The 10283-nt window shown below is 48.3% G+C and overlaps 1 protein-coding gene across 7 annotated transcripts; it reads left to right on the forward strand.

Moving 5' to 3' along the window:
- Positions 1–319: 319 nt before the first annotated feature.
- Positions 320–6956, forward strand: NME6 (NME/NM23 nucleoside diphosphate kinase 6). Of its 7 annotated transcripts, none has more exons than XR_015151711.1 (7): positions 320–1035; positions 2832–2928; positions 4293–4395; positions 5564–5603; positions 5701–5902; positions 6007–6167; positions 6432–6956. XR_015151711.1 is itself a non-coding variant. In XM_086368188.1 (6 exons), the coding sequence occupies exons 2-6, from the start codon at positions 2839–2841 to the stop codon at positions 6596–6598; spliced, it is 561 nt and encodes a 186-aa protein (XP_086224314.1). In that variant the 5' UTR covers positions 320–2547; positions 2832–2838; the 3' UTR covers positions 6599–6956. The 7 variants fall into 7 exon arrangements, 4 of the variants coding, with proteins under 4 accessions (XP_086224314.1, XP_086224311.1, XP_086224312.1 ...); XR_015151712.1 differs by having other exon boundaries at positions 320–482; XR_015151710.1 differs by having other exon boundaries at positions 320–361.
- Positions 6957–10283: the final 3327 nt, after the last annotated feature.

Here is a 10283-nt window from a genome sequence, read left to right on the forward strand (position 1 = left end):
CCCTGAAACGCCCATTCTGTCCTCTCCGAGGTCCTCTCTGAGCCACATCCCGTTGCGGTGCCACCGGCCTGGTCCGCTCTCCCACCTGAGGGCGCCCGAGCCCAGCCCATCTCCCGTCCAAGACAGCTACGTCACCTCTTCCCTCCGGAGCAAGCGCTGGAAAGACACAGGGCCACCGGGAGGCGGGCCCTCCTGCTGCAGGACATTCCGGATTGGCTGGCACAGCACCTCGTCCCCGCCCGGGCCGCACAGCAAGGACCCCGAAGAGGGCTGCCCGGGCGAATGCCTAAAGGACCCCGCTTGGACCTAAGGGCTAGCTATTGCAGTGCCTGGTGGCCGGGTCCCGCGGCGGGAGGACCAGGTGACTCGTATCCGAACTCCACCCGGGGCTCCCAAATAGCCCAGAATCTGGAGTGGGTTTAGGCCTCTGTACAAGGGGCCAAAACCGCAGGGCTGCAGGCCTGGAGAAATGGAAGAGCAGGGTGGGGAAGAGGGTGGTGTCTAGAACTGAGGCTGTGAGCTTGGGGGATTGGAGGGTGGGGCTTCAGGTTTTGGAGGCAGAAAGCCGAGGTGATGATGAGCTTGGGAGGACGGAAAGCGTGGCTGGCACCCTCCAGGAAGCGGAGAAATAGGAGCCTCTGTTGTGAAGGCAAATGCCCAAGGAACTTCTAAAACTTACAAGTCTCTTAAAGGAGTTACTTTTACGTTGAGCAAGTTTGCCGACCTGTTCCTCTTTGTTGTAAACCAGTATCCAAGACAAGCGTGACTTGGCTGGCATTAGAAAAGGAACCATGCCCTCCCCTGGATAGCCTCTAGCATTCTGGCCTTGGAATAGCTGAATCACTCATTCACTGATTGATTCAACAAATACTGTTGAGAGCCATGTGTGTGCTAGGCACTCTGCAGTACAGAGGATACAGAGGCGAGCAAAACAGATCGGTGCTTTCATGGAGCTGACCATCTAGTGGGGAAGAGATAAGTGAAGAAGACGTGTAAGGAGCCATGAGAGTGGGCAGGCGAACTAAGATCTAGTGGGTGAGTAGGAGATAACCAGCGGGAACACATTCTGGACTGTGAAAACTCTGGCTGTCAGGCCAGAAAGTCTTGGAGCTGCAAGGCCCATGAGGCTAGAGCAAAAGCAAGTTAAGGTGTATGGAGTTCTAGATGAGGGATCAGATCACTCAAAGCCTAGTAGGACATGACAAGGCTTTCAGGTTTTATTATAAAAGTACACTTTGTACACTTTGAAGGGTTAAGGAGGGAAATGATCAGATTTGCATTTTTAGTTCAATGGCTATTGTGTGGAGAACAGATTGTAGAGGGAACAAGAGTAGAAACTGGAAGATCATTAAAGAGGCTGTTGCATAAGTCCAGGGAGGGTTGATGATGTTTTGGACTGGGGTGGTGGCAGCTGAGAAGGAGAGAACTGTATGGATTGGAAGCACACTGGTGAGGCAAAATTGCTAGAACTTAGTGATACGGTGGATATGGAGGATGAGGAAGGTGAGGTGGCAAGGATATCTCTCCCTAAAAATATGACAAGATTCTGCTCACTTTTGGGTTACTCACCGCCTGGGATGTTAGGGAAACTAAGTTGGCTGATCTTGTACTGGTTAGGCTGCGGTTAGCTTTGTGGATCGACTGGAGCATCAGCCTGAATGCTGTAGAAAGGGCATGAGTAGGAAAGACCTTGGTAGTGTTTCTCTGTTTGGGCCAGACCCTAGCAGTGCCTTTAATGTGCCACTTTCGGGCTAAGAGAAATAACATGGTTGTCCAGACTGTGTGTGTTCATGGAAGCCTTCTCTATTTACTGGCAAATTTAGAGGTTCCACCCAGATAATCTTTGAGAACAACTCCTCAGACCTGCAGAGATGATCAGTTTCTTACATGTAAATAGAATTTCAAAGTTGGAAGAGATCTCAAGTTTTCTTAGTCCAGTTTAAAATACTTTTATGTTTTTTATAGCATTTCCACAATTATTTATTGAGCTCATACACCATGATTAGACTGTAGATATACAAAGATAAATAGAATAAGACTATATAGGTTCATTTGGTCAATAGAATTGATTAAGCGTCTTTGTGCCAGGCATTTCAGCTACAAAATGAGTACAACTTGTCTTTGACCTTCGAGTTGCATGTCTGCAAGCCTTGCCATGGTGAAGGACAGGGAAGCCTGGCTTGCTGCAGTCCATGGGGTCACAAAGAGTCAGACACAACTTAACAACTGAACAACAAGCCTTGCCATTGAGGACAGCAAGTGTGTTAAAGGGTTTGATTTGGCCAGGGTAGATCCTGACTTATCTGTAACATTAGAATAGAAATTGTATGTATCCAGCAGACATAGGCAGTGGCAGGGGCAGGGGAGGTGAGAGGGGTGGTATCCTGGCAACATCCCAATTCTTGTCCATCCAGTCTTGCAATTCTAGAATTGATGGGAGAGCACTGTATGACCGTACCCTTGTGGCTAGAGTCTATAGGAATGTAAATTGTAAATCCTCTGTAAAACACAAAAGATAGGAAGCGAAGGGAGTACTGGCAGAGACAGGTAATGTTTAAACTTGAACTTTTCATGAATGGGTCACTCCTTTGCAGGGTTACAGTTGCATTAGCAAGATTATGTCCCCCAGTGGGTAAATTGAAGGCCCCTGTACTATTCCTTTCCCTCAATCCCATGATCCCAATGGGCAGTTAAATACTAAGTAACTGTCATGTGCTTTATTAATGTCAGAAGTGAGAGCCCTAGTTGACTTGTAAGACTGCATGGCTCCAGAGTAAGAAGGGTGGGGACTGCAACACTGATGAGTCTCTAATCTGGCTCTCTGATGGCAGGAGGGAGATGACCTCGATCTTGCGGAGCCCGCAGGCTCTCCAGCTCACTCTGGCCCTAATCAAGCCTGATGCAGTTGCTCACCCCCTGATTCTGGAGGTAAGAACACGTCCTAAGCCTCTACTGTATGCCCTGGGCATTGCTTCTGTTTCAGGTGCCATAGGGCCATTTGTGAAGACTGACAGCACAGTCCTGTGCTAGATGGTGTGGAGGCAAAGCTAGACGTCGTGGACACTGACCCCAAGGAGACGAAAGATCTGTTGGAGAACTGAGGCAGATATAAAATATAAGAGGGACTTCCCTGGTAGTCCAGTGGTTAAGAATCCACCTTGAAATGCAGGGGACATAGGTTTGATTCCTGATCAAAGAACTAAGATCCCACTAAGGTTGGGGAACTAAGATGGGGCAACTCAGCCCATGTGCCACAACTACTGAAGGCCATGGGCCACAACGAATGATTCTGCATGAAGCAGTGAAGATCCTGTGCTTAGTCACTCAGTCATGTCCGCCTCTTTGCAACCCCATGGACTGTAGCCCCCCAGGCTCCTCTGTCCATGGGAATTCTTCAGACAAGAATACTGGAATGGGTTTCTATGCCCTCATCCAGGGGATCTTCCCAACCGAGGAATGGAATCCAGGTCTCCTGCCTTGCAGGCAGATTCTTTAAACCAAATGCAGCCAAAGAAACAAATAAATATTTTTTGAAATAATTAAAGGCTCTAATACAGTAAGAAGAACCAAACCTCAAGACAGGGTATATATACTAGTTGTCTATTGCATGTGTGCTCAGTCGTGTCCGGCTCTTTGCAACTCCATGGATTATGGTGTGTCAGGCTCCTCTGTCCATGGAATTTTCGAGGCAAGAATACTGGAGTGGGTTGCCATTTTGTCCTCCAGGGGATCTTCCTGACCCAGGGATCAAACCCTAGTCTCCTGTGTCTCCTGCATTGCAGGCAAATTCTGCACCACTGTACCACCTGGGAAGCCCTAGTTCTTTATTGCTGTCTAATAAATTACCACACACTTAGCAGCTTAAAACAGCATTCATTACCTCACAGTTCTAGAATGTAGAGGTCCAGTAGGTTTGGCTAAGGGCTAGGTTCTCTCCTTCGGGTTTCACAAAGCCGAAGTCCAGGTATCAACTGACTGGGCCCTTATCTCCAGGGTGTGGGGAAGAATCCAGTTTGAAGCTCATTCAGAATGGCAGAATTTGATTTCTGTGTCTATAGGACTGAGGTCCCCATGTCCTTGTTGGCCTTCAGGTGGGGACTACCGTTTTTAGCGACTACTCACATTCCTCGTTACATGACTTACTCCCATCTTCAAGATAGCAACAGGGTGTCTCTTTCCTTCAAGTTTTAGGCTCTAAAGGGTCCCCAGGGTTTTTTTGGTTAGCCTGGGTCTCCTGTTCACTCAGATGCTCCCTTTCACTGACTTTTATCTTTGGGGTGGCATTTATCCAGGCTGTTCATCAGCAGATTCTGAGCAACAAGTTCCTTATTGTGCGAATGAGAGAACTTCTGTGGAGAAAGGAAGACTGCCAGAAATTTTACCGAGAGCATGAAGGTAGGAGCCAACAGTCCTCTGAGCAGGAGGCTTCTCTATCCCTAGAAAGATTTCACGTGGACACCCAAGTCAGGTTCTCACTGACGTCAGTTTAGTCGCTCAGTGTGTCTGACTCTTTGTGACCCCATGGACTGCAGCACGCCAGGCCTCCCTGTCCATCAGCAACTCCTGGAGTCCACCCAAACTCATGTCCATTGTGTCGGTGATGCCATCCAACCATCTCCTCTGTCGTCCCCTTCTCTTCCTGCCTTCAGTCCTGGCATCAGGGTCTTTTCCAATGAGTCAGTTCTTCGCATCACGTGGCCAAAGTGTTGGAGTTTCAGCATCAGTCCTTCCAATGAATATTCAGGACTGATTTCCTTTAGGATGGACTGGTCTGATCTCCTTGCAGTCCAAGGGACTCTCAGGAGTCTTCTCCCAACACCACAGTTCAAAAGCATCAATTCTTCGGCGTTCAGCTTTCTTTATAGTCCAACTCTCACATCCATACATGACTACTGTACTTACCAACTGTAAAATTCAGCCAGTCTTCTAGAGAGTGGATTGATAACACAAACTTTTCATGATTATCAATGTTTTTAAGATATTTTCTAGGAGGGTCCTACCTCATGGTACCAACAAGAAATTTAGTTTTATATCCTGATAATATCACTGATAGTGAAGTTACTCAGTCATGTCCGACTCTTTGCGATCCCATGGACTGTAGCCTATCAGGCTCCTCTGTCCATGGGATTTTCCAGGCGAGAGTGCTGGAGTGGATTGCCATTTCCTTCTGCAGGGGATCTTCCCAACCCAGGAATTGAACCCGGGTCTCCCACATTGCAGGCAGACTCTTTACCGTCTGAGCCACCAGGGAAAGTAATATCACTAGTTAACAAAAAACTCTGTCAAGTACTGTCCAAAGGCTCATGATTTCATTTAATTTCCCAGAAACCCCATGAGGTAGGTATTATGTCCCCAGCACACAGATTAGGAAACTAAGTTAGGGAAGTTATTGATTTACCTGAAACTACACAGGTGGTAAGTTGGAGAGCCTGGGTTCAGACCCAGGTAAGTCAGACTCCCTGTTCCTTTCTCTAAAACAGTGATTATTCCCTCCTCTAGGGAGGCAGGAGTATAAAAAGTTGTCTTGGCACCGTGTCTTAATGGAGGTCTTCTCTCCTTGCAGGGCGTTTTTTCTATCAGCGGCTGGTGGAGTTCATGGCCAGGTATTTCTCATTTTGGTTCCCACATCTTCATCCACTGAGACTTATTTCCCCTGCCCCCCTAAGTAGATTTGTTAATTTTATTTGCCACTCTTTAAAGTTGTAAGCAGTGTCTAGGGTCTGAAGAAATGTGGGCTCGGGCCGACACTGACCCTGTGGCCACCTGTTCTGAGGTGCTTACTGATCCAGGGGCTGTAGAAGAGTGTTGTTGAGTGCTTCCTAACAACTCTGCTGTCTTGGCGGCCTTTCTTCTTCATCAGCGGCCTTCTATCAGCTCTTTGAAGCAGTACTCAGCTAGAAAGGCAAGGAGACTCTCAGGATGTCCAGTGTGCCTTTGGGCCCTGCTCACAGTGTGCCCTCCTGAAGGCAGAGCCAGATTCCTGACATGTGCTCCCTTGGTTCACAGTGGGCCGATCCGAGCCTACATCCTCGCCCACAAGGACGCCATCCAGCTCTGGAGGACCGTGATGGGCCCCACCAGAGTGTTTCGAGCACGCCACGTGGCCCCAGATTCAATTCGTGGGAGTTTCGGCCTCACTGACACCCGTAACACAACCCACGGCTCAGGTGAGGCTGCCTCCTGTGTCCACAGTTTTAATAAGGGAATTTGGTTCAAGGATGGTGGGCAGGCTGGATGGTGGGGTTGAAAGGCAGGTCCCCCAGGGAGCTTTCCTCCCGGTTGGCCCTGTGTGGTGACCTCGCCAGATGTGGCCCAGGACTTAGGGATGGGAGAAGGACAGGCTCTGGTTTCTGAACCCGATTATGACCGCTTCTTACCTCTGCCCTGCACTCCCTATGAGAATCCCTTCTCTTTTTTTCCTCCCCTTACAGACTCTGTGGTTTCAGCCAGTAGAGAGATTGCAGCCTTCTTCCCGGATTTCAGTGAACAGCGATGGTACGAGGAAGAGGAGCCCCAGCTGCGCTGTGGCCCTGTGCACTACAGTCCCGAGGGTGGCATCCACTTTGCTGCTCCCGCAGGAGGCCTGGGGCCAGCCTGACACAGGCCTGTCAGTTTGTGAAGACTGGTGGCATTGCCCAACCTTCTCTCACAGACCTCTGGTCCCAGAGCATTCTTCTAGGACCAGGGAGGCCTGGGGCTCCTTGTGCCATCTCTGCTGGGCACCACCACCTGCGAGAGGCTCCTCACTGCCACCTCTTCTAGAATCTCACTATCTACCTCCTCTCTGGAATGCTCGTGGGTGGTTCAGAGGAATGATGGCTCCTCTTTTTTCTGAGAACTGTTTATCATTTTCAAGGAGAAGCTTGCCGAGCTGACTTGCCTGAAAAATGCAGTGACTCTGTATTAGCCATGTTTGGTCTGTTTTCCTTAATAAAAGTCAGTATGCTACTGAAAAAGGCTGGGAACACTACTCGAGGTGCTCTCTCTCTCCCCTTAACTGGAGTAATTAAACCTGTCCTAAGTCAAGTTTCTGGTCTATGCTAAGTGAAGAGAGAATTGTGTCAAAATCTCCCAGGAGGGTCACGCAGCGTGCAGCTTACGTAGAGCACAAAGGCCCCTGGCATAGGCCTGCACCCTGGAAGAAGGGGCACCTTTGGTTTGAGCAAAAGTATGTCTGCCCAGTAACGGCATATTGTTATGACTTTTTTTTTTTCTGATTTGCGCAGAGCCACTAAAGGTAGCCATGTCTCTGCTGTAGCTGAGGATGACAGTTACCTACTACTATGACAAACCACCTCAAGATTTCATGGCTTCAAACAATAATGACTGAACTTGTATGTCTGTGGATCTGCTGGGTGATTCTGCTGCGCTCACCTGGACGCACATGGCTGCGTTCAGCAGTTGGGTCCAGCGTGGTGTTTCCTTCTGAGCTGCTTCTTTGCATGGTTATTTCAGAGTTGCAAGAAAGCAGGCCTCCATTCATGAACTTATCAAGCTTCCTCGAGTCATGTTTGCTGATACCCCACTGACAAAGGCAAGTCACATGGCCAAGCCCAGAGTCCATGTGGGAAGCAACCGCACAGGCACAGATGCAGGGAGGTGTGAATCACAAGGGAGCATTAGCATGACAATCTACAAACTGAAAGTGAGATGGCTTCAATTTATATAGAGAACTTATGAAAACAAATATTCGCACAAGCCAAGAAAAGAGAGAAACAGCCAGAGAAGGAAGGCTGAAGCCTTGCCCACATACTTGTACTCATCAGGCTCCTCTCCCGAGTGTGTCCTCTGGTGTGTGTTGAGGATTGTCTTCACACTAGGACCCCACCCACACTCCCTGTGAACAAAAGGCTTCTCACCTGAATGTGTCCTGAGGTGTGATTTCACCCTAAAGTCTTGGCCACAGTTCCTCCACACGTAAGGTTTATGTCCTCTGTGAATCCTCTGGTGCTTAATGAGGTCTGACTTTTCACTAATACCTCACCCACACAAAACGCTTCTCCCTTGTGTGTGTCCTCTCATGCAGTGTGACTTGAGGCTAAAAGCACACATAAACTTTATCCCCTGAGTGTCTACTCTGGTGGTTTTAAGGGGAAACATCTAAAAAGCCTGGCCTATGCTCCCTACGGCTTCCCTGGTGGTTCAGATGGTAAAGCATCTGCCGATTCCTGGGTTTGGAAGATCCCCTGAAGAAGGAAGTGGCAATCCACTCCAGCACTCTTGCCTGGAAAATCCCATGGACGGAGGAGCCTGATAGGCTACAGTCCATGGGGTTGCAAAGAGTCGGACACGACTGAGCGACTTCACTTTCACGCTCCCTAGTATTTAAGGCTTTTCCCCGTGTGTCTTCCGATGTCTGATGAATATGACTTCCGACTAAAGCTTCACCCACACTCTGCACACGGAAGATGTTCCCTCCCCATGACAGCCTGCATCTGAAGAGGTTTGACTTCTGGCTAAAATCCAGTTCACACTCTACAAACCGGATTGCTCCAGATCCTGAGATTTCTACCCTCTCGGGAATGTTGTCTGTTTCCCCAGAGATTACCCTCTGGGTTAGACTGAGCTGCACCTTCAACACTTAGTTGGCTCCCTGAGAGTTTACTGGTGGTCCCTGGGGTGGGCTGGAGAAAACCACTGAAGTCCTACTGCCATTGGAACTTGAAAACGAAGGGGTAGAGACCCTCACTCTTTGATATTCTGCTTTGCCCACCACCACCCCTCCCCCCAGTAGTTTTTATCAGACTGTTGTTGCTGCTACTGCTGCTGCTCAACTGGGCAAGGATCTCCTGGTTGGTGTTGATTTCCTGCACATGAATCTGGAAATAGGATGACTGCTGAGAGCATGCTGGCTGAGAATCTGCTGACTGCCAGAGGACAGAGAGGCCAGGGATGGATTTGTGGCTTTGAATCTGAAGAAAGAGTTTTCAGTCAGAGTAATCACAGGAAGGGTTAGCTAGGCTTTTCCTCCTTGTCATAATGTCTTATAGTCCATTCATCATTCACAGCCATTAATGTCTGTCTCTCCAAGGCAAGTTTCACCAGACCTGTATTTCCTTCAACCCCTTTTGACTCTTTATTTGGAAATAATTTCAAACATACAGAAAAGTTGCAAGAATAAGGACAGTACACGGAACAGCTCTGTACCCTTTTCCCAAACTACTTATTGCTAAAATTTGTGTTATATATGTGTGTGTACACGTATATGCAGAGAAGGCGATGGCACCCCACTCCAGTACTCTTGCCTGGAAACTCCCATGGATGGAGGAGCCTGGTAGGCTGCAGTCCATGGGGTCGATAAGAGTCGGACACGACTGTGTGACTTCACTTTCACTTTTCGCTTTCATGCATTGGAGAAGGAAATGGCAACCCACTCCAGTGTTCTTGCCTGGAGAATCCCAGGGATTGGGGAGCCTGGTGGGCTGCCGTCTATGGGGTCACACAGAGTCGGACACGACTGAAGCAACTTAGCACACGTGTATGTACATACATTTTTTTCTTTGAATCAGTGCATACAATCATGCTCTTTACCTATAAATACTTCATTGTGTGTCTGACAAAAGTAGGGATATTCTTTTTCATAACCACAATACAGTTATCAACTCTGGTAAATTTAACATTTATATAATATTTTAACAACTATCAGATCCTCCTGCAATGCAGGAGACCCTGGTTCAATTCCTGGTTCAGGAAGATCCCCTGGAGAAGGGATAGGCTACCCACTCCAGTATTCCCTTGTGATTCAGCTGGTAAAGAATCCACCTGCAATGTGGGAGACCTGGGTTCCATCCCTGGGTTGGGAAGATCCCCTGGAGAAGGGAAAGGAAAGGCTACCCACTCCAGGCCACCCATTCTGGCCTAGAGAATTCCATGGACTATATAGTCCATGGGGTTGCAAAGAGTCGGACACGACTGAGCAACTTTCACTTTAACTTAATGACTATCGTATGTATTCCAGTTGTCAGTTGACCCAATAATGACTGAGCGACTTCACTTTCACTTTTCACTTTCGTGCATTGGAGGAGGAAATGGCAACCCACTCCAGTGTTCTTGCCTGGAGAATTCCAGGGACGGGGGAGCCTGGTGGGCTGCCGTCTATGGGGTTACACAGAGTTGGACACGACTGAAGCGACTTAGCAACAGCAGCAGCAGCAGCAGCATTTTCCCTATAGTACAGGATTGTCTACAATCATATTATAATTAGTTATGTTTCCTTAGTTTCCATTAGTGTCTCTTTCATGAGATTGGCATTTCTGAAGAACAGAGTTCTTTTTTTAGAAAAT

This window comes from Bos grunniens, chromosome 22, assembly GCF_055505025.1.
Source record: "Bos grunniens cultivar Pamir isolate PY7600 chromosome 22, Bosgru_T2T1.0, whole genome shotgun sequence".
NCBI classification, from domain to species: domain Eukaryota; kingdom Metazoa; phylum Chordata; class Mammalia; order Artiodactyla; family Bovidae; genus Bos; species Bos grunniens.